This window comes from Gossypium arboreum, chromosome 10 (assembly GCF_025698485.1).
Source record: "Gossypium arboreum isolate Shixiya-1 chromosome 10, ASM2569848v2, whole genome shotgun sequence".
NCBI lineage: Eukaryota > Viridiplantae > Streptophyta > Magnoliopsida > Malvales > Malvaceae > Gossypium > Gossypium arboreum.
The window spans coordinates 6,402,371-6,428,536 of NC_069079.1; the positions used below are offsets into that span (position 1 = coordinate 6,402,371).

Sequence of the window (26,166 nt, forward strand, 5' to 3'; positions counted from 1 at the left end):
TGGTAGTCCATTAAGACAGTAAACACGAGGTTATATTGTGTAAGACCATAGCTGAAAGACGTTACAACATCATAGGTAATCCACTAGGACGGTAAACATGGGGATTTCAGAGTGTAAGACCATAGTTGAGTTATGGCAACCAGTATAGTTCGTTGGGACACTAAACACGTAGTAGTCCATCAGGACGTTAAACATGTGATTATATTGCGTAAGACTAGAGCCTGATTTTGGCAGCATGAGAGAGTTCGCTGGGACAATAAACATGGATGCATAATCAAGATAGTAATCATGGGAAACCCTGCAAACAATGAGAAAAGGGTTAGAAGGAAATTGGAATCATGAACATGATATGGTCAACCAATGGGTCGAAAGAATCTGCTAATGAACGAGAAGCGTAATAGAAGTGGGAAAAGACCGCTAGAATAATATTCACGAAAGCCAGTAGGGCATATGAGTGGTAACCCCATAAGGAATAGTCATGAAAGATGACACTCTAGTGATGCCTAGTGCACAGGCGAATGAAATATGGTTTATCCAAGGATCACAAATAAGGATTCACCAATAAGAGCCGCCAGAGAATGCTCAGTGAAATGTTGTTCATTAAATGTTAAGCATAGGCACAACAATCAATTCACAATTATAAGAGAGGTTAGTTAAAAACTGTTGACAGAGAAGGATACGCTAGATGACAAATATGTCTGTTAATACTATTCCTCTTCAAAGGGAAAACCATTTGGAAAGTACCAGACAAACGACTAGTTCTGTAAGGAACCAAAATTCAAGTTTAAGACCCTTATAGGTCCAAAACGTAACTTAACATGCCAAAAGGCTAAAACAACACATTAGACTCATAATTTAACCTAAGTACATGCCTTTAAAAAATTATAAACAAAAGAACACAAGCATGGTTTAAGCTGAGTTGTAGAGCTTTGGATGCTTCAGGAAACACACTAACTAGCAAGCCACCTATTCGACACCTGTGAAAGAAAACAAACACATTCGTATGCTGAGTATTGAAACTTAGTGGTGCTAATATAATTTGAATTCAAAACATAAAAACTTTAAATAATAGATGTACAATGCAAGAGTTGTGTAACCCTAATTCCTGTTAAAAATAAAATACAAGTGGAAAGATAGGGGATTTACAAGGGCGAAAGCCGCAGCCAATCGTAGATCCCCAATAAGCAAAATACTGGACTGGAGTTGCAACCTTTAACCCCCGCAGTATGGTACAAGCTGCACAAGTGGAATCCGTATAAAAGTTTACTTCCTCTATTTGATATTTGATTAGAATAAGGTTTTTAAACCTATAAATAGATGTATTCGTAATCATTCGAATTTTCTTATCATCTGTCGGTGCTTTTTTCCCAAAAGAGGTTTTCATGTAAAATTCTGCGTGTTCTATTTTCTTTTTTTTTTCTTTATGATACATTGCCATTATTGATCAATTATTACATTATCATAAAAAAAAACAGTTGATAATGAATTATTTTATCATGTCACCCTCAAGGTATTCCGGCTTACAATTTTCACAAGTTTTCATATCACAGAAATAAACAAGATTTCATTTCATTATATCGTTTCAATATACATTTTCTCAAATTATTGATGTTCCCTAGGGGAATTCGCATCTCTACTTAGATATCTAGTAACCACAATTTATTTATCATAATTTGACCATATTTCATTTACATATACATTCATATAGCATTTCATAATATAATCACATATCATTTTCATTCATTTACCCCTACTAACCGATTTTGAATTTAAGGACAGGTACACGGATCATTATATCAATATACACTCATGACTCTTTGGGAATTTGAGCTAATAATTTGTACTCGACCCTCAGGACATTGTAATACTGTTCTCGACCCTTAGTGAATTTAAGAACTCTCCCATCCTTTTAGAATACGGGAGTAAACACAATGTAATCAATTTTAAACCTATGGCATGTCAACTATACATGTAATTCTTTCTGACACCGTTTAATCGAGCATTATCATTATTAATTGTCATCAATACTTAATTCAATAGAATCATTATTATGGCATCATAATTTCGATTACAATCACTTACAAGATCAATGATGTCAACAGAGCTAACTAAAAAGTTAACTAAGGAAAGTGAACCTATCAATGAATAGTAAAGCTACAATGAGCAAAGATATCGTTCCCACGAAGACTAAAAGTATTAGTAATTGCCGTCTTTCTATTATTTAACCGAATAATTCAAGTGGTAGATTAAAAATAAAATTAACTAAATTAATTAACTAACTAACACGTCAAAGAACAAATCAGGAAAACAATCGATTAACAACTAAGAAGTGAAACAATACTTAGGAAAGAATTCGCTTAGATTTCATTTGTTACTATCAATATAAATTATGCAATTTCTTTTACTTAGCACATTGATCCGTAGAAATCCCTAAATTATGCTAATATCTATTTTGAGCATTAACTCCTAAATTATGCTAATATCTCTTTTGATTAATTGAAATTTCTTTCTAGTTAAAACCCTTATTATCGCATTAACTCCTGCTATGGATTCCCCTATTAGATTTGACTATAATCCAGTAGATTTATGTCGTCCTATTTATAGGATTGCATGCAACTCCACTCAATTACGCAAGATTTACTCTTAAACAGAGTCTATTCAACCACCGACTTAAGCACATCAAACATTAATTAATAATCTAGAAATATTAAACCAAGAATTAAGCACACACACTTGAGAAGAAGAAGTTAAGTATTTATTGTGTAAAATAAAAATAAAATGACAGAATCCATTATAAGGTTCATCTCCCTAGGTATTTAGAAAATTAGTTCATGGTTGAAAATAAAAACATCCAAGACACAGTATAATCGCAAGAAATAAAGAAACTCATGATAACTTCCTAAGAAATCAATTAGGAATATTCAATTTTGATGGAAATTTGTTTCAAAGTCGGCTTCAATGGTGTTTTCAAGTTGTTTTCTTGAGTATTCTCTTATAACTCCCTTCTATCTTCTTATTTTAGTCATATATACGTCTTAGAATGCCCGAAAATTTAAAAATTGTGATTTTCCACAGTTCAGAGTGTAAACCCGTGCAATCGACATAACTTACCAGATGGTCGTATGGTAAACTGTGTGGGTCACACGATCGTGTGGCTAGGTCGTGTGGAATGGGTTAGCCCATGTGGCTTTTGTACCTTGCTTCAATTTTTCAATTTTCACTCTTTTTTTCTTATTTTGCTCCCAAATGCTCTATTAAGCATAAAAAACATGAATTTAAAGGATTAAGAGCATAAAATTCACAATTAACATCGAGTAATCACCCCAAAAAGCGTTAAGGATAATACTAAAATATGTTATTTTTAGCACTTATCACTCAATTTCATACCAATCATTTCAAGAACTTCAAGTATAGATACATTTACCTTGTTATTCATTGCCTTATTGATTACATCAATCTAGCTACTTGAATAAAACATGTAATTTAAAACAAATTATAGTAGCAGAAATTGCATAGTTATTTGACGTTCGCCTTCGTTTTTCCTTTTGCCTTCAAAGTTCCAACGTCGTCTTTAACTACGTTCGATAATACAATTATGAAAATAACATTAATTTCACAATCAAACACAAGAATCATTAAAAATCAAATATGAATGCACTTAATTCAATTAGGTCCCTTATAACCCTAATATCCAAAATTCTTGTATTTTGTAGTCTACCTAATCGAGCCTAAATCTGACATTGTAACTATACTATAGGGACCTCAAGCTACCTAAAAACATCATTTTTCCTCAAAGTTCAACTATTCTCTCTCTAGTTAACCATAAACTCAACAATGGTAGCTTAACTTAAACATGAATATTTTTCAATCTAACACTTGATCTAAGCTTGTCTACTATCTTAGAGTAATAGTCCAACAAAAATCAAAGTTAAAGGTCTTCTAACTTTGCTATAGAGTGGACGACAATGGAGAAAACTTAACCTTTCTTCTTGTAGTCCAGTTGGAAGAGAAAGAAGAATTTTTATTTTTATTAACATTCCTTTCTCCTACTTACACATGTATAAGCATTATAACTAAGTTAAATTAACATTAAATAAACAAATTCAATGATTAAAATTTTATCATGGAGCTCTTAGTGGAAAAGGATAACTATGATCATATGAAAGCACTACTATAATTTAATTATGGTTTAGTCTCATTTAGATCCTTAGCCTAATCTCCCATCTAATATTTTTAAATTTAGCCATCTTACAATTTAGTCCCTATACTATATTTAACAACAATTCTCATTTCTATTTCCGTAATAATCTTGTAACTTCTCAATTTAAAATTTTAGATGGTTTAATTTAATAAACTCAGCCTCGAAACTAAATTTTCTAAAATTAACGAAAATCTGGTTGTTACATGAGCATATTTTACCAAAAAACATGACAAATCTATTTGTTTTCTTGCTAATAATGTATACATAAGCACAATTTAAAGAATTGAATTTTCTTTTGGTACAATCAAAGCTTACGTTAAAATTTAGGGGGAGAGGATGTTAAACACTAGAACTTGAGCTCTAAACCTTAACTAAGAATAAAAAAAGGGGAAAGTCAAGCACGAAAGCTTAAGAGGTGTAGAATATTATCTTTAAGGATAATTTCCCTATAACATATCCACAAAATTCAATAAGCTTTTTTATTATGATAAAGAATTGGAATGGGAAGAACAAAACTAAAATTTTAATGCTCAACATCAAACCAAAAGTATTATTTTTGGTCATTACAATATTATCAAATTTAAAGGAAACTCTTACCCCTATTTTTTTAGAAATTAAATTGGTTTGAAGCACCTCATTTAAGGCTGAGATCTTTCTAGATGTAAGTTCGAATAGAACCTTGTCTTTTCCAAGCACATGTGCAATTCATGTGTTCCAAAATAAATGGTTTTTTTCTCCTTCCTCCACTTGGAAGTAAGACACAAAAGCATTTCGATTGCCATAAATGTGCTTAGTGTCACTAGAGTTTATCACCCACTTTTTCATATTAGTTACAACATTGACTTGAGAAATGATTGTATTAATTATGTCATCTGCTTTAACTAAATTAACATTTGAAAGCCCGTTTTTTAGTGGTGTCGGAAATAGTAATTTCGGGGCTACAAATCCAAAGAGCGAGTCCATAAATATTATTATTATTATTATAAATTTTGATTTGATAATTTATGTTATTTGAATGAATTATTAGGTTCAAGTAGTAAATCCTTAAAGTCAAGTGGTTTTAGAAAATAAGGTATCGAGACCTTATTTCTATAAACCAAGCTCGTAAATATTTTATTAAATATTTATGGTGTTATTAGGGTCGTATTAAAAATTATTTAAGAAATTTTAATGTTTAGATAGTTAATTAATTGAAAAGGACTAAATTATAAAAGCTAAAATTTAATTTCTATTAGTTAAAATGGATCAAATAGATATGAAAAGGTGAATTAATGGACTTGGATGATAATTATACCATATTTGTGGTTAGTGGATGACATTGGTTGGTTTTTTGTGTAATTTTAATAGTTTAAAATGGTTAATTTTGTAATTTGATAATTAAATTAAAATGTTAAAACAAACTAAAAGACAAAAAGGTTATCATCTTCTTCAATTTGCTATTTTTCAAACCAAAAAGCATTGTTAGGTAAAGAAAGTTTTTGGCCAAAGCTTAAATCTCATGCATGGTATGTTTTCAAGCCCTGTTTTTAATGATTTTTATGTTTTTGAGCCTGTATTAGCTTAATCTAGCTAGGCTGGGGGTCAATTTGTAAAACTATTAAAGGTTTAGGGATTTTTCATGAATGATTGTAAGGTATTTTGTAATAGCCTAGTTTTAGCTAAATCAGAATAGTGGTTTTAGAACCACAAATCTGGTGTTAAAAAATTATTTTAATATTATTTTTGGTGTCTATAGTATGAATATATGATCGTTTGAAAGTTTCATTTAGAAATTTTATCATTTAATTGGTCAATTTGATAAAAAGGATTAAATCGCATAAAGTGTAAAAGTAGAGTTCTAATAGCTAAAGGTATTAAATAGATATAGAACCTTAAATTTAAGGTCCTTATGTGGTTATTAACCCAATTATAAGATAGTGGAAGTTAGTGGCATGGAATTTGGAGTAGTTATTAAAGTTTGTTAAGGTTAAATTTGTAAATTGGTAAATTATGTTAAAATAAATAAAACAAAATGAAAAAATAAATAAAACAAAATGAAATTATCTCCTAATATCTTCATATTCAACTGATTCTAAGGAGAAAAATAGCCATTCTTTTAGGTTTGCATTCGGCCTTGGTTAAATTGCTTATTAAGGTATGATTTTTATCCCGTTTCTAATGATTTCTATGTTTTTGAGATCATTGCAACTAGTACTAACTAGCCTACGGACTAATTTGAAAAAATGTTAAAGATTTTGAATGTTTCCATTGATGAATATGTATGATTTTTGATGATTGATTATGAATATTTGATATTAGTTAAACAAGTTTTGTTAAGTGATTTTTGGTGAAAATGCAAAATAGGGGATAAATTGAGAAATGTTAAAAATGTGTGGTTGAAATGTGAAATAAATGAGAAATATGGGCTGCTAGGGGTATATGGGTAATTCAGCTAAACATGGGTATTTTGATAATTTCACTAATTTATGATATTATGTAATAAGGACTAAATTGTAAAAATGTGAAATATTAGGGGCAATAGTGTAAATGTGCCTTAAAGAGTGTTTTGGATTAAATTGAATGAATATGTGATTGAATAAGTTAATTTTGAATACCTTTAGATCAAGAAAGGATGAATTCGGACCTAGATCAGGGAAAAACAAAAATTATCGAGTAGTCGACCTGATACGTCAATTCTGAATACGAGGTACGTTTGTATGTACTAAGCATTGTTATATTTATGCTTTTAATGCTTTGATATCGTATAAATTGTATATACGTGACTATTGTTATGTTTGAGGACATATCGGTTAAATGTGGCACTTAGTGTGCGGTTCAATATAGCTTCAGCTAAATTTGGCACTTAGTGTGTGATTTGATATAGCTTCGGCTATATATAGTACTTAGTGTGCGAGATATTAATTATGGCACTTAGTGTGCGAGACATTGATTATGGCACTTAGTGTGCGAGACATTGATTGTGGCACTTAGTGTGCGAGACATCGAGTATGCGACGGTATTTCATGAATATATGAACTTGTTTTGGATTGGTACGGGTCTGTACATATATGTTATGAGGTTGAAATCAATAAAGTTACAAAGTTTGTATATAAGCTTATGTATAAGCATGTGAAAGGTTTGATAGAAATCTTGAATTTCATGTCATATGTTTAATTTGGTGAATGGTAATTGTAATTAGTTAAGTTTATATCATACGGACTTACTAAGCTTTAAAAGCTTACTTGGTGTATTCTTTCCTTATTTTATAGATAATCGAAGCTAGCTCGACTTGGGGTCGTTGGGAAACGTCATCACACTATCAATCACTTAGTTGGTACTTTTGAAGCTTTGTAAATATGGTATATGGCATGTATAGGCTAGTGTCATTATGGTATATTTTGAGTTATGGATTTAGCCATGTGAGTTGGCTTGAAAATAATATTGATGATGGAATGGTATTTACTTATAGTATGAATTACAATATGGTATGTGATGTATATATGTGTGCCTTGTGAATTTGGTAATCTTGGTATGGTTTTGAGGTGTACATATGACTAGTTATTAATGGTGTATAATGACAAGATTAGAAATGATGTTTTTAGTTAGCTAAATGCTTAATGTTTAGATGTCATATTGTTTGGCAAAGATTAATGAATTGGTGTATGATTTAGTAGATAAGTATTGAATAATGAATCATATGAAGTGGGTATACTTTTGAGCTAGTTTATGATCATTAAATGAGTGGTAAAGAAATAGATGGTATGAAATGTGCATGAAATGGTCATTATTAGTTGCCTATTTTTATGTTAAAATGATGCCAAATGAATGCTTTTTGGTACATAAAAGATAGGTGGGAAAAATGGCTTAAGTCAAGCCTATTTTCGTGCCACACGGATAAGCACACGAGCATGTGATTTGACCGTGTGATCCCTAAATCCTAGTTAAAACAAGTCAGAGAGTTACACGGCTGAGACACACGGGCGTGTCTACTGGCCGTGTGTGGCACATGGGATGGCATATGGGCATGTGGCCGGCCGTGTGGCTAATTCAGTATACCTTCTAGATTTTACACGGTCATCGCACACGGGCGTATCTTCGGCCGTGTGATGCAAGTCAGTATGTATGCCCTGTTTCCACAAGGCCTGTGACACGGATGTGTCTGGTGGCCGTGTGAGACACATGGCCTATTCAGACGGGCGTGTGAACCCTGTATGTATGAAAATTTTCTAAGTTTTCCAAATGTTGTCGGTTTAGTCCTGAACCTCTATTAAGCATCTTTTAAGGTCTCCTAGAGCCTTATAAGGGACAACATGATTATGTTTGATTAATGTTTATATGATAATGTGTTCATGAATGAGAAATGTATGTTATATGCTGTAATTGATCGGTAATGCCTTGTAGCTCTATTCTGGTGACAGATACGGGTTAGGGGTGTTACATATTATTTTTATTTTAGCGGATGAATTATTAAAGTTGATAGCTAGATATAAGTATTTTGTTAAGTGGTTTTTAGTGATTTTGTATGTTAGGGATTAAATTGTTTAAATAGTAAAATTCAAGGGAAATAATATGAATTTGTAAAAGATGTGGGCTGTTTTGGACCCTTAAGAAAATCGGCTAACGTGGGTTCTCTTTTAAAAATGGTAAATTTGCAAGTTATAGGTCTAAAGACTAAATTGAATAAAAGGAAAAATGTTGGGGCTTTATAATTTCACATTAAATTGTGTTATAGGCTTGAATTAATTATTTTAAGCTAATTAAATATACTATTTAGATCAAGAAACGCTACTGATGAGGTGTATGTGGTTTGGTAGGGCCGGGTTCGAACTGGCCCATAAAAAATTTGGCTGTTTTCAAGGTAGGGCCTGCCCACCAGAAATATGGGTCTAGAAATTTGTCCAAGCCCGAACCGGGAAAAAAATGGTAGGCCTAAGCTAGGCCCTACCATATTAAAAAAAATTTGCTTTTTTATTAAATAAAAATTTAAAATATAATAAATCAAATACATTTAAAACATAAAAAAATATTAAAACAAAAACAAATAAAAAATAAGACTAAAATAATTCTTAAAATAATATATAAATTAAAAATAAAATAAAAAGTAATTATATTAAAATTGAAAAATTGAAACAAATTAAAATTAAATTAAGAACAAAATTATATTAATAACAAAAGTTTTACAATATTAAAATAACATTAAAAACAACAAAAAGAGTAAAGTAAAATACTAAAGTTACTTAAAATTAAAAATAAATTTTTTAAAAATAATTTAATATTAAAATTGGTAGGTAGAGGCAGAAAAAAAAAATCTTACCGAGGCCGGCTGCGTTTTTGTCCAAGCCCATTTTTCGGGCCTATATTTTTACCCAAACCATTCCATTTTTTGGGCTGGCCTTCGGGCCGGGCCGGGTCGCCCGGCCCATGCACACTTCTACGCTATAGTTGGATTTAAATCAAGGAAAAAGCTAAGGTTCTGGACTAGTTGTTGACTCTGGTTTAGCAACCGTTCTAGTTGAGGTAAATTTGTATAAGGATTAAATTTGTTATTTTTGTTTTAGATGGAATATTGATTAATATTTGTGATATGCATAATTAGATTGATAGTTGTGTATTAATTTTGGTATAATAGATTAAGTTGTGAAGATAAGTAAAATTAAAGTCTTTATATGAAAAATGTGAACTTCGTTTAATATGTAATAGAATGAAAGGAAAGAGTTTAGATGTGTAAATTGAAAATGTGTATTTCATGAAGCATGTGCGAAATGATATATTATAATGAGATTTAAAGAATTAGATATGTACAAAGGTCCTGTTAAATCTTGTGAATACTTAGGATGCAAATGACATGTCATTAGGGATTATACGGTTTGGGGTGCTGGTCCTAGATGTCCTATCGATGGCTGAGGTCCTGTATTTGTTACAGATTCTCCATAGCTCATGTGAGCAACATCGTGTAGCTAACATCCTAACCCATAACTCATATGAGCAGACCTTTTTCACAGCTTGTGTGAGCATTATTGGAAATGTTATGGTTATATAAAAAGGTACACTATGTGTGAGTATTCTCGAGTATCCGATGTGATTCTATATGGTTCAACGGGTAAGTAAAGTTATTGGAAAGACATGTATTAAACTTAATGTTACTAATGTTCATAAGAAATGAAAAGATAGACATGCATATATGAAATGAAAAGGATGATAATTTATCATGTGATAAATGAAATACACATGGAATTCATTTCTTAGTATATACTATGTTTCATAGATGTTATGTTTACTTATTTTCTACAAACTATGTGGATTCAAATGAAAATAATGTGTATGGATATATATGTGATGGATGATATATAAAGTCTAAATGTTTATTATGTATATGCCATGATTTACTTGGTACTTACATGTAATGTTATACTTACTAACCTTATATGTATAGGAAAGGAAGTTTGACATATGACATGATGAAAGTGTGATTGGTTGTTTAGTTAATATGATCGGTAAGTTTAAATTTCCGTTATACGAACTTACTAAGCACTAATCGCTTACGTAATTATTTTCTCTGTTTTGTAGATCATCAAAAAAGCTCGACCGATTGGAATCTTGTCGGAGTATCATCACACTATCCATTCGTCATATTGGTAGTTATGGTTGTCTTGGTTAATGGTTATAAATGACATGTAATAGGGTTAAAAAGGTTATTCCAGTGATTTGACTTGTTTAGGTTCTGCTAAGTTTGTTGTGGTTAATGATATTAAATGATGGCATGTGAATAATAGGTAGAAGTATGTGTGGATGAGCTTTATGCATGCTTTATAGATATTAGGTATTATAAGGTATAATGGCATGTTTTGGAATGGCTATTTGGCATGGTTGACATAGGTTCAAACTAGAACTTTGAGATGTGGAATGGGTCTAAATTTGGTGTGTGAAATATGGTGCCTTTGATTAGCATATTGGTAGGTATATGTTGAATGATTCTTGACTTGATTTGTGTTTATTTGAAGTTGAAATGGATGAATGATAGGTATATGGTGTAGATTTTAAGCTTAGTCCATTTCAATTAGATGAATTTACTTGGATGTATATTTTGTGGTACCAATGAGGGTACATTGGCTGAATGATGGAAAGGTGTTGCATATATGATGATTTTAGCATGATTTGGTCTCATTCAAGTGTGTTTTAATTAGGTTAAAAAGGTTAGCAAATGGTATGCTCGTGGCTCAAGAAAGCCTCGTGGCTCAAGAAAGCATTTTTGGTAAACTTGTTTTCCAAGGCACATTTTGGTACACACGGCCTAAGAACGAGTTGTCACACGACCATGTGTCACACAAAGGTTGCCACACAATTGTGTGTTACACACGGGCTGTTCACATGGCCGTGTGTCCTTATTTTTTTTAAATGCATGTTTCACATGGTCTGAGATATGGTCTACGACATTGTCGTGTCTCTTAAAACAGTTAGTTACACGATCTGGCACACGGCCTGTTACATGGTCGTGTGACCCAACTTTGAAACTGCACATGGTTTGAAACACGACCCACACATGATCGTGTAGCCCTATTTCAAATTTCCACACGGTTTGGGCTATGTCACCTGCCATTTGACCCATGTTTCACAAATTTTTTATGTTTTCCCTAAAATTTCTGATTTGCTTTGAATAAGTCCCTGATTGTTTCCAAACTATTTTTTTGAGGCCAATTAAGCTCGATTTAAGGCTTGTAAAAGTATTTTTATCATATGTAAATTACGTTATTGAAAATAAATATGTGGATTGCATGTTGATCCATGTTTCGATGATTAAGGTTCTGTTTTGCACTGTAATACTCCGTAACTCTTATTCGATGATGAAGACGGGTTAGGGGTGTTACACTCCCATTTCGTTTTTTAAATTGAAGTGTGTAATGGCCTAGTTTTCTACCCATGAAACAATTCTCCTATTTTTTTTCCTTAAAGATAGGATTTTTAGTTTTGGGCTTGTAGTCGTTTTTTGTATGCCTCTTTTTTATCTTGCCTTCCATCAAGTTGCATTCATAGTGTTTTTGTTTCCTTTGGCAGCTTTGAGTTCTTTTTTTTTGGTGTGTGGGTGATTAAGTCTACGAGTAAGAGCTACTTGTGTTTTTATTTAAGTAGTTGCTTGCAATCACTCAATGATTGGGACGACTTTTCAACAAGCAATCTAGCAACAAACCCTTTTAGAAGAGTTATAATTTAGGATTTGAAGTCCTCCAATAGTTTGTGGCTTTGATTAATTTGCACCTTAATGTCTTTATCCTCAATCATCTCCAACTTTTAGTATTTTCCTATAACATTCTACTTGCCAACATCTTTAATAGTGTATCTAGTAATCACAGAGTCCCAAATTTCCTTTGCTTCCTTATACAAAGAATAAACACCAAATCATTCATTAGAAACTATGGAAATAATAGTGTGCACACATATCTTATTGGAAAAAACTCATAGATCAAATTGTTTATTAAAGGAATTGGTAGGTTTGAATTCAGTGAGAGTGAAGGCAACTCCATGCATATCTAGGATTGAGAAGATACTCTTTTGCCACCTCTTTAGTTTATCCCCATCAAATACTTTAATTTGAAGATGTTAAAGATGTGCTTGGCCTATAAAACAATAAGCAGCATTGGCATTGCACTAACGATAGTGTTGGTGTTTGGAACAAGGTTAAACAAGCAGAGTTGAAAGCTTGTGCAACAAGCCTCGAAACTTAGTGAGGAAACAAAAGCAGAAATTTGCTTGAGAACAAGAACAGAATTGAAAGACAAGAGAAAATGGTGGAGCATATGAATGAAAGATGATAAATTTTCATTAAGAAAGAACACTGGAATATTGCCATTACATATATCAGTCAATGACTAAACAAAAAACAAAGTAAATTTCACCTAATGCTTACCTAATACCACTAGTTACATGGAAACTTGGTAAAATAACTTGTACATATGAACAAAGCTGATTTATCAGCTCAATCACTATCTAATTACATCAAATTCTTTACCAACTAACTTCAAATCAAACTAAGTTGCAAAACATGAACTTGAAGTAATAAAACAAGTTACATTTGGACAACAACAGTAAGTTTCAGCTGCTGCAAGCTTGGCTCGACTGCATGTGGTGCTCCTTGCTACATGAGCTACATGGAAGGCCATCTTCCAACACTCCTCCTTGGTCTCCATGCTGTTAACTCCTAGCTGTTTTCTTAGTTTATTGAACCTAGTTACATTAAGGGCCTTTGTAAAGATATCAGTAATTTGTTCTTCAGAATTGCAATGAATCAGCTCCACCTCTCGAGCTTGTTCCATCTCTCTTACTACATGTAGCTTGATGCTAAAGTCTACCATGGAAGACAGAGTTCTTTGCAATTGCAACAGCAGACTTGTTGTCACAAAAGATCTCAATTACTTCCCTTTGATACAAGTTCAAGTCAGCTAGGATTTTTCTTAGCCAAATGGTTTGATTAACAGCATTTGCAGTTGCAACATACTCAGCTTCTGCTGTTGACTGAGCTACTATTGATTGCTTCTTTGAACTCCAGCAAAACATTGTTGAACCAAGTGTAAATGCATAACCAGAGGTACTCTTCATGTCATTCTTTGAACCAGCCCAGTCACTGTCAGTGTACCCTATCAGCTTCAGGTCTTCAGTTTTGCTAAACTGTAATCCATAGCTCAAGGTGCCTTTGATGTACCTGAGCACTCTTTTTGCTGCTTGAAGATGCTGCTTGTTGCAGCAATGCATGAATCTTGATAGCACACTCACAGCAAACATGATATTTGGTCTGGCTGCTGTCAAATACAATAAGCAGCCAACTAGACCCATATAGACAGATTCATCAACTTGTTCATAATCCCCTTGGCTTGACAACTTCATTCCAACAACCATAGGTGTGCTTATTGGCTTGCAATTCTTCATAGAGAACTTACTTAGGATCTTTGCAACAAATGTCTTCTGTCCCAAGAAGATTCCACTTTGAGTTTGCAGTACCTCTATTCCAAGAAAAAAATACGCAGAATTTTACATGAGTCTGTACACCATATGTTCCTTACCAGCTACTTCAAAACCTTGGGGCTAGTCAATGTATATCTCTTCTTCAAGGAAACCGTTTAGAAAAGCAGATTTCACATCAAGCTGATGGATCTTCTATTGCATCTGTACTGCTAAGGAAACTAGCAGTCCTATGGTGTATAGCCTGGCCACTGGTGCAAATGTCTCCATGTAATCCAGGCTATATTTCTGACTGAAACCTTTAACAACCAACCTAGCCTTCAGTTTATTCAAACTTCCATCAGCGTTCTGCTTAGCTCGATAGACCTATTTCACCCCAATGACCTTTCTGTTGGCTGGTCTTTTAACCAATTCCCATGTCTGGTTCTTTTCAATCATGGCAATCTCATCAACCATTGCCTATTTCCAGAATTCATGTGCTTCAGCATATTCAAAACAACTTGGTTCTTCTTATGCAACATGAGCCCTCTCATAAATCTCAGCCAAAGTCCTTGTACCCCTGACTGGTTCATCATCAATGTCCATTTCAGGACCATTTTGATCAGGTTCAAGCTGACCTGCTATGAGTTCTTCAGAAATAGCCTCTGGCTGATTTCTTTCCGAGTTCCAGCATGCCTTTTCGTCAAAGATCACATCTCTACTCACTTAGATCTTGTTTGTTGAAGGATCTAAAATCCTATAACCCTTATTGACCATGCTGTATCGCACCAAGATGCCAGGCTGATCCCTTTTGGACAGCTTATCCCTCTTCACAGCTGGTGTGTGAGCATAACACAGGCATCCAAAGACTTTTAAATGAGCCAAAGATGGCTTGAACCCAAACCAAGCCTCGAATAGTGTTTTGTGAGCTAGTGCTTTTGTTGGAAGCCTATTCTGAATGTAAACAACAGTGTTAACTGCTTCAGCCCACATGGTCTTAGGCAAATTCTTCTGAAATAGTAGGCACCTGGTCATATCCATAAGACTTCTATTTTTCCTTTCACTGACCCCATTCTGCTGAGGTGTATAAACATTAGTGAGCTAATGTTTGATACCAGCATCATTGCATAGAGCTTGGAACTGAGCTGAGGTATACTCAGCTCCATTATCTGACCTGGTGTTCTTGAGCTTATAGCCTGCTTCAGTTTTAATAGTTCCATTCAATGATTCTGATTTTATAGGACCACATACATCAGAGTGTATCAGCCACAATCTCTCTGTGGCTCTCCAGGCTTTATTGGTAGGAAATGGCAATCTTGACAGTTTTTTAAGTTGACAGACTTCACAAACCTCATCTTTCTCAACAGAGTTGGTGAAATTTTCAACCAGTTCCTCATTTATCATCTGAGTTATCGATCTGAAGTTGGCATGACCAAGCCTTTGATGCTAAAGCTTGGATTCTTCAGTAGAAGCAACACAGGCTGAGTGTGAGTCACTTGGCCAGTTGACTTCAAAGCATTTATCAGTCATAGTGACTGTCATGAGGCTTGATCCATTTGGATCAGCAATTTGGCACTTCTGGCCCTTAAACACAACTGAGTAGCCTTTTTCAAGTAGTTGAGCAATTCTGAGAAGGTTCCTGTCAATCTCAAGTACCAACAGCATATTTGTGATGACCTTGCCACCTGTGGGAGTGCTTATCAATATATCCCCTTTTCCTTCAGCCTTGATAAACTGCCCATTACTAACTTTCACTTTGGTTTTGCAACTTCTATCCAAGGTCTTAAAAATGGTTGCATCTGGTGACATGTGGTCAGTACAACCACTGTCCAATAGGCATCCTTTCGAGCCCTTCTTCTGACCAGCTAAGCATGACACAGCAAAGACCTGTTCCTCATAGTCACTACTGTCTGTAGCTACTTGAGCTTCAATATTCTTCTGTTGTGCTTGATTTTGCCTAGGCTTGCCTTTATTCTTGCAGACCCTTTCAACATACCCCTTTTTTTTGCAATGTTGACATAATGCATCTAGTCTGAACCAGTATCTATCTTTAGGATGACCTGGTCTTTTGCAGTGCCTGCAGGGTTGGTCTCCTTTTCTTGCAACATCAGGCTTAGGCTTGTTTTTCCAATTCTTCTTGCTTTTGTAGGGAGTGGTGCTCGAGGCAGCCTTGGCCTTGGCTTGAAAAGCACCTTCTCGATGCTCCTCCATCCTGCTAGCTCTCCTTTGCTCCTGAGTATAAAGAGCATTGATGAGCTCAGTTAAGGAGATGGTTGCAAGATCTTTCGAATCCTCAAGGGATGAGATTTTTGCTTCGTATCTTTCAGGCAATGTTGAGAGCACCTTCTCCACAATCCTTGCCTCACTGAACTGTTCTCCTAGCAACCTTATGCTGTTGACCACAACCATGATTCTATCTGAGTACTGCTATACTGTTTCTTCTTCCTTCATCTTTAAATTTTCAAAGTCTCTTCTCAAGTTTAGCAACTGCTGCTGCCTTGTCCTCTCTGTGCCTTGGAACTCCTCCTTAAGCTTGTCCCAGGCCTGTTTTGGAGTCTCACAAGCCATAATTCTGGTGAAGATAACATCAGACACACAGTTTTGGATACAAGACATGGCTTTATGCCTCTTGGTCCTCTCATTTGCGTGTTGCCTGATTTGAGCCACTGTGGGATTGGCTCTGAGTGGAGCTGGCTCAGTATCAGTGTTCACAACTTCCCATAGATCAAAGGTTTGCAGGTAAGTCCTCATCTTGACTACCTATAAGTGAAACCCTTCACTATTAAAGACTGGTGGTGCAGCTGGAGAAAATGCTGAAGAAGCCATTCGATTTAAGGTTCAACCACAACAGGTACTCTAAGATAAAATCTCTAGATACCAATTGTTGGTGTTTGGAACAAGGTTAAACAAGTGGAGTTGAAAGGTTGTGCAACAAGCCTCGAAACTTGGTGAGGAAACAAAAGTAGAAATTTGCTTGAGAACAAGAACAAAATTGAAAGACAAGAGAAAATAGTGGAGCATATGAATGAAAGATGATAAATTTTCATTAAGAAAGAACATTGGCATATTGCCATTACATATATCAGTCAATGACTGAACAAAAAACAAAGCAAATTTCACCTAATGCTTACCTAATACCATTAGTTACATGGAAACTTGGTAAAATAACTTGTACATATGAACAAAGCTGATTTATCAGCTCAATCACTACCTAATTACATCAAATTCTTTACCAAATAAGTTCAAATCAAACTAAGTTACAACACATGAACTTGAAGTAACAAAACAAATTGCATTTGGACAACAATAGTAAGTTTCAGCTGTTGCAAGCTTGGCTTGACTGCATGTGGTGCTCCTTGCTGTATGAGCTGCATGGAAGGCCATCTTCTAACAGATAGAAGGAACAACAGCAGTGACATGAGGAACACCTGCAACGACATGATCACTAGCGGTAGCATGGAAAGATCATTAGTAGTAGTGGGAAAGCATCCAAAATTATCCTTAAAATTGTTTGTCTAAGAATCGAAAAAACTCGGAAAGTTACAAATGATGTTGAGTAGAAGGCTGAGAACATGCAGTGAAAGTAAAAATATAAGCTCTTCAAGACAAGTCTATTGGACTATAAAAAGTGAATTTACATTAAGAAATAAAAACAAACGGGTCTGCCATATTCCCTCACAAAGGGGAAATCCATTTATTTGTACCACACTAGACTTTTGAGCTTAGTTTTCGTACGCATGAGCCTATTTTTTTATAGTCCCTTATAAGCTCAATATGTTTTAAAACCTTTTTCTTAGGTATAATTTTTGTATTTTAAAATATGTATTATAATTTTTCCTCAACTCATAAATAAGAGGATAATGTGCTTTAATATACTTGAACCTACGTCTTTTGTATTTTGTATTGACAATATTTTACATATCAATCAAACTAAGACTCAATCGACATTTATAATTGAAGTTAAATAAAATATATGTATTTTTCCTAACAACTTACTTTAAATATATATATATATATATATATATATATATATATATATATATGCAACCTTGGACCCACAATTACTAATACTTCCGAGTACACTAATTATGTATATATATATTTGGTGTATTATATATGTATATATTATACATTGGTATTTTCCTTTATAGTTTTTACGTGAAAGGATCTGCTACAACTTTAACTACAATTGTTTTCTATAGTTTAGTTTGTTTAACTTTCATGTTCACTATTTTATTTTCTTTGGAAAATATAGTACCCTGAATTATTATAATAAGAAAAGTTGGGTGCTTTTCTTAATTAAATTATTATTAAGTAGTTGCGACTATTATTACCAAATTCTAGATGAATATAGAATATGAAGAATATTTTAAAAACTATGTTTATATAAATTAATTTTCATATTCGTTCGGTTGACCTGTCGAATAATCGTGTATGGTTGTCCAATGGAGGTATGGACCACCATGTACCATGCAAATTCAACTTATTATAGGCTTTACTAATTGACTTCATTAATTCAACAAAAAAATGGTTGTGGGAACTAATAATGAGGTCTAAGTTTTGAATTTTGAGACTGAGATTGAGTGAATTTTTAATTTAAGACCACTAATATTATTAATATGATAGTATTATAATAATTTATTTAAAAAGTTGGCGGTTGAGAGATATAATGCCTTAAAATTCGAATAAGACAAACAAATGGGGTGGCTGCAAAACAAGACCACCAAAGATGGGAAAGTAACAAAACCCATCAATGTATTTTTCCCCCTTCACCGATCGGACAAGTAAACCATACATCAGCAAGCCATCAAAGCACAGTAACCAAAGTCAAAGCAGAGCAAGCCCCTCACTTGAATGACCCCGGCACTTCAATCCGGTGTATCAGTCCACAACTTTTATCTAATACCTATCTTCTTGAAATTTGAAGCCTTCTTTAACTAGGACATAAGCCGCTGAGTTACCTTCTCTTCCTGTGAATTTGATCAACATTGTTCAAAGGAAGAAAAGATTATTTTGCTGTCATGAACAGTCTCACTAATACACGACCTGTCTTGTTGTGGTTATCTGAGTTTCCTTATGACTATTAAAGAGCCACCTTCGAGCTCGATACTTGAGAAACCCATATATGCTGCAAAACCGAGTAGTTGGAGGACTGCCAGTGCCTTAGCTACGAACATGTCAGTAATACATATATTAATTATGGTGCTTCAGCCTAAAACCAGGCCTGCATAGTCTCTAACTATAATTTCAGAAACTGATTAACTCGTTTGTTGTTTATAACAGGCATCAAAATTAACTAGCACAAACAAGTCCCAAGGAGGCACCCATCTCAGTCTGCTAAGGATTGTGTGTTAGAAATTTATAAAATAAGTCTGAAATAAAACTTAATAAAACTGGATTTATCATGTCAAATCATCAAGAATAAATTAAGAACAAAACTAGATGTGGAAGCGTATCTGAATCCATGAATTCCTTGAAGTTTTACCGGATCTTGGGGATTTGATCTTCCAAATTAGCACATAATAAATTCAGAGAATATCTGCTTCTTTTCTAATGATGGGATATTAGAAAATATATCTTGTGTATAATTTGGGGACAATAATCCTAATATTTATAACTTGGCATATTAGTTATAATCAAATTCTAATTAGCCTATCATTAATCAGAATTTGATTAGAATTCAATTACTAGAGTATCTACACATATTTGACCGATACTTTATTTAATAATATAAGTCCAATAAAATTTTAACCAAATTAGATCACTTTTAATTTGAGCTAATCTATCATGATAGTAAATAATAAGATGTAATTACCCTTATTATATATGTGATGTCCATATTTTCCAACAATCTCCCACTTGGACCACATATATATACTAATTACTTTATAATTACATGTCATTATATAACCTTATGAGCTTAAAATTTTACTATCATATCCAAAAGGTATTCCGAACAATTTCGTCCATTAATTATGTTAACATAGAACCAAGGCGACTTTCGTTACATATATCGTAACTAAATCCATCCATGATCACGTATATTAACACAACCAAATGACATAGATCAAGTATGGAAGTGTAGCATGGAAATTACATGCAATATGATCTAAACATGTCTATTTCCAACTGGTCCTCCTTAGAGAGATCAAACCTTACCAAAATTAGAGTGTAAATAAACCAAATAAACTTTATTTATGTGGAAAATAAACTTAATATCTTTAAACTGAAATAACTGAAAATATGTCTATAACATAAAAGCATTTAAAAATACAAACTCACACTAAAACCAAATATCCTTTAAATGACATTACACCTATATAAGCAGTGTACTCTTATAAAACCTTAGGTGTAGTTCCTTAGTAAGCGGATCTGCAATCATGGAGTTTGTCCTAATATGCTTTATAGGCACCTAGCCACTCTGAACTTTTACTTTAACAATCAGGAACTTAAAGTCTATGTGTTTTGACTTTGATGTACTCCTGTTGCTATTGGAATAAAAGACTGCAATTTGTTTGCACAATTTGCACCTTAGTGACAAAATATTGTATCCATATTCCATCCAAATCGGAGTTCTATATACTTGATGATCTCTAACTGATTAGATCTCTGATATGTGAGCATGTAATCTTTTGTTCTCTGAAAATACCTTATAACCCTCTTGGATTCTATCCGATGGTCCAAACTAGGGTTGCTTAAAATATCTGCCTAACATCCCAATAGTGTACACAATATTCTAATGTATACAAACCTGAACGTACCTTAGACTTTCCACTACTAAAATGTAAAAAATCTAATGCATTTTTGTAATCTGAAAATCATTCTTAGGGCATTGATTGAGGCTATACTTATTATTGACAAGCAGCATGCCATTAACATATAAAACCAAATATAGAACCTTACTCCCACTAAACTTATGGTCTATACAATTATCAACAAAATTCATCTCTAAACCGAATGAGATAATCATTTGATAAAATTTGTAATATTATTGACAAAAAGTTTGTTTAAGCCCATAGATGAAGTTCTTTGCAAATCATTAACTTTGCATCATTAGACACAAAGCTTTCTAACTGCACCATATAAATATATGATCAATGTTACCATTGAGAAACCATTAACTTAATATTCATCTGATATAGCTTAAGGTCAAAATATTCCACTAAAGCCATTATAACCCTTTCTCCAATGGACCTTTTTAATGGCATTCATTCTTAAGGTTGTTAAGTTTGTTATTCTGAAACAATTACCTCATCTTAAATAGGGAGTTGTTCAACATTGTCTTATTGAGGTTCTAGATTCACTTCTTAATCAATGATAGGTATGAGAACATAAACATCATCAAAAATGATAGTAGAAACTGAGTTAGAATTCAATTCCTCTTTAAAAGCAAGGTCTCTAGCCTTATTTCTCCCTCCAAACTCAACATCCTAAAAGAACGTTGCAATTCTCATCTAAAAAATATTCCTAATTGTAGGATCATAAAACTCATAACCCTTAGATTGCTTAGAATTTCCTTGATCTTTATACTTTATAGACATTAAAGAAGTCAGAAGTGATGTCATTTCAACATTATTATTTTTAGCAAAACGTTTCTCAATTTCATCAAGAAAACTTTGGCCTTAGTAATCTTTTTAGATTCTTTGCCCCTAAAGGCTTCTGAAATGTTGTACTTCATGATCATTAGACTCATGCAATTTGAACGATCCCACCTCTCAAAATCCCTTTTAACATAAGGAGTATTTTCCACAGTGAGAGGTGGGGGTTGTTCTCCCCTTAGTGCAATGTCTATGTTCATACAACCAAACACTATAAGTGTCTTTTCCATTCATTGAAATTAGTCCCATTAAGTATGGGTATAAAATTGATATTAGTAGATATTGTGGCAGTAGAAGATGAATTAGCTGAATATAAAATAAAAAATAAATAAGCTCACATCAATATTCATAAGTTAGCTGAATATAGAACAAAAAATAAATAAGTTCACATCAATATTCATAAGTAAACAATAAATTTAGGATAATGGCTAATCCCATATCAAGATACCAAACACAACATTAATATCAAGTCTTTGGACAGTAATATTAATAGTAAGCGGTACTCTTGTTGTAGCAATCAAACATTGACAATAAATTATGTCAAACAATGAATTAATCTTTGGGTTCACATAAAGTATCTTATAATTGTCACACATTTATCACCACAGATGTCGTTGAAATTTTTCCAAATATTAACTTACCTTTGGGTCAATTAATAAACGCATGAATCACAAAAACATATAATCATTTTGATATTTTAAATAAACTAATCTATGCAAAAGATGTCACTTTGGCGGAATTTTATTTCAACTAATCTATTTAAAATATTAGACATCCTTAATTACAACCTAAAGCCAAAATCTAAATTTATTTGTTTCAAAATATTTCTTATCTTTCAATCAAATTAAAAGATAATAGTACATATATGTATATATATTTATCCCAAAACAACATACAAGGATGTTGGCAAATATAATAATAGTTGAATAAATCATAAACCATAACCAACCTCACATAAGACTTCAAATTTAAACCAAAATAATTTGAATAAAGGTAAATCTCATCTCAAGATATTGGACACTCCATTAATATTTTATTTTTATTTTTAGACAAAATATTAACTTGTAAGTGATATATTGGTGTAATAATCAAACATTGACAATAAAAACTGTCCAACCATAAATCTTCCTTTGGGTCAATTTATTGCTCACATGTAAAACCGAATAATTGTCACATGTCTATTACCATAGTTGCACATGTAATATTATTAACCTTAATTTGGGCCGATCATTATCAACATAACTTAAGTTACATGCATAAAAACTTTTATATTTTAAAACAAAATAATTTATACAAAAAAAATCACTTTAGTGACTTATTGCTTCAATTAAGTTATTTTAAAATATACATAAACATACCGATATTCAAATTTAAAATTTCCCCAATAGTCAAATGTCAAAACTATTTTTTTCTTTATAGGCTCCGAAATAACCCAAAATAAAGTTGTCTTAATAATGTAATAAAAATTGAAAACCTTAATTTTGACTATTTCTTTTTGTTCCAAAACCATATATATAAAAACCAAACAAAAATAATGTAGTGGTTTAAAGCCAAATAATTAACAAGCACATGTATTCATAATTTTGGCATGGATTAAAACACCAAAGCAATTCATGCATATACATGTATTCATAATCAAATAGAAAAACTTACCCTGAATTTACCATGTAAATCCAAAGTTGTATTTATGATTAAACAGATATGCACATGAATACTTAAAAATATTTTCAAGCCAATAAATCTAAAAAAAAAATAATAGTTGGCATATCCCATAATTCATACAATAAACCATATCATCATAATTTAACCAAATATTTAGAACCATAAGATGCCAAAACCTAATATTATAGAACTAAACTTAAAACCAAATTATTTAAATTATGTATACAGTTGACATGAATTTGCATCAAGCACCCGTAAAATTGAATATATAACCATAACAAAAAAAATTTAAACAACTTCAAAGATATCCATCCAAACTTAATTTTACCAATAAAACTATAAAAGATATCTTATTGAATAATGATTATAAACACTGTTCACACAAACTATAATCATGCATTAATCTTGAAATCACCGATATGCATATAATATATATACACACAATTATAATAATAGAAAAATAATATTGACTTGCATTACATATTTCATGAAACTCAAATTTATATTAATCACTAAAGATATTATCATAAAACTTCTTTATAGCATAAATACTTAAAAAAATAATAACCACCAAATATAAAAGAATCCCAAATTGTATAAAAGCCTTTATATGCACAACCACTTATGAAAATTCATAGCTACCATATTAAAAAAATTCCAAACATTTTAATTTTAGTTGGGTTCCATAATGACTAAAATTTATATAAAATAATTATAGTAGAAACCAAAAGTAATCATTTGCATATATGAATTGAATTCAATGGTGAATATAATTAATCATGAATAAAGACAAAAGATGATAATTTCATATACATTCAACCACAAATAGAAATTTTAAAACGAATAGTGCAAAAATAAACATCATAACAACATTCATTTATTCAATTATCAAGTGAATTAACTTTCAAAACCAATTATACAACCCAATTGGAATTCTTCAATTGCAAAAGTTGTAAGTATGTAACTTTAATTTAATAATGACTTTAACCAAAATTTATAAAATAATTGTGTGAAAAGAAGAGAAAAAATCTATAAATTAATTTTTATCAATTGATTATAAATAAAAAAATAAACCTTCACTTTTCAAATAGCATATGCAAATATTAAACTAGATTATATTTATAAAACCTTAAAACTTTATTTAAAGAACCAAAACCAAAAATTTATCAAGAATTTCAAAGATTCAACATAATATATAATTAAAATATCAAATCCATAAAATTAAAAAAGAAAAATGAATCAATTAAAAATAATAAAGAATCAATTCATTCTCAATGATTCAACATGACAAAGCTCGGATGCCACTTGTTAGAAATTTGTAAAATAAGTCTGAAATAAAACCTAATAAACCAGGATCTATCATGTCAAATCATCAAGAATAAATTAAGAACAAAACTAGATGCGGAAGCGTACCTAAATCCATGAATTCCTTGAAGTTTTACCGGATCTTAGGGATTTGATCTTCCAAACACAAGAAATTCAGAGAATATTTGCTCTCTCTTTCCTAATGATGGAATATTAGAAAAGATATTTTGTGTATAATTTGGGGACCATAACCCTAATATTTATAACCTTGGCATATTAGTTCTAATCAAACTCTAATTAACTCATCATTAATCAGAATTTGATTAAAATTCAATTACTAGAGTATCTACACATATTTGACCCATACTTTATTTAATAATAAAAGCCCAATAAAATTTTAATCAAATTAGATCACTTTTAATTTGAGCTAACCTATCATGATAGTAAATAATAACATGTAATTACCCTTATTATATATGTGATGTCCATATTTTCCAATATAGTGGATTCAGATGTAGAAGCAATAGTCAAGTCAAGCGCTTTAATCCAAATAACAACTCCCAAGCTTGTTTGAGTAACATTTTCATGCACCAGTTGGTTCCTCGACCACCAAATCACCCAAATAGTGATAGCTATTATCCCGTATGTATTTAGATCCACAGATTCGAACATATGGCGGAGTCAGTTCTGCAATAAAAATTCATCTTGTTTCGCAGGCGATTGAATCCCCAGCAAGCTCCAAACCTCTAACGCCAGCCATGTAATACCCCTACCCGTATTCATTGCAGGAATAGGGTACGAAGTATTACCGGAGTTTACGAATTAAATTTTTTTTAACTCAATATAACCCCTTTATAGATATCTAACCTTCCCTGAAATTTTAAACCAAAAACAATCCACATCAACCAATCCAATTCAACATATTTTCAAGATAAATTCATGCATATTTATAAAATAACGTCATCACATACCCAAAACCAGGTTTGTTAACCATACTAATGGCTAAATTTACATTCATTTCACGTTAACATTTACTTTATTAGCTTATACATGCCATTGATTTCCAAAATAAAGTTTCTTTATATACCGAAATCCGAGGTTGATAGTGTGATGTGTGTCCCACCAAATCCGACCTCCGAGCTCTTAACATTTGCAAAAGCAGGGAAAATGAAATGAGTAAGCACTTTGTGCTTAGTAAGCTCATGTAACAAGAATTATACTTACCTAATATTTTCAATACAATACAATAAATATTCCTATATCCATTCAATGCATTATTACCCTAACATGCACAAACTCAACATTCAAGTTAGTACAATAATTTCCATGTACCAATAATATATACTATGATTGATGAGCTCATCAATATCATAATTTCCATTTCCTTGTTATTTTTCCATATTTATCCCGTTGAATTTATCGGAATTTCGATGGATTTTTCAGAGATACACTTTTAGTGTACAATTCCGGGTCCGTCAAATTATATTCATG

General features: G+C 32.3%; 1 protein-coding gene across 1 annotated transcript; it reads right to left on the reverse strand.

Annotated features, from left to right (window-relative positions):
• Positions 1-15,556: 15,556 nt before the first annotated feature.
• Positions 15,557-16,519, reverse strand: LOC108472178 (uncharacterized). The gene has a single exon (XM_017773684.1). The coding sequence runs from the start codon at positions 16,517-16,519 to the stop codon at positions 15,557-15,559; it is 963 nt and encodes a 320-aa protein (XP_017629173.1).
• Positions 16,520-26,166: the final 9,647 nt, after the last annotated feature.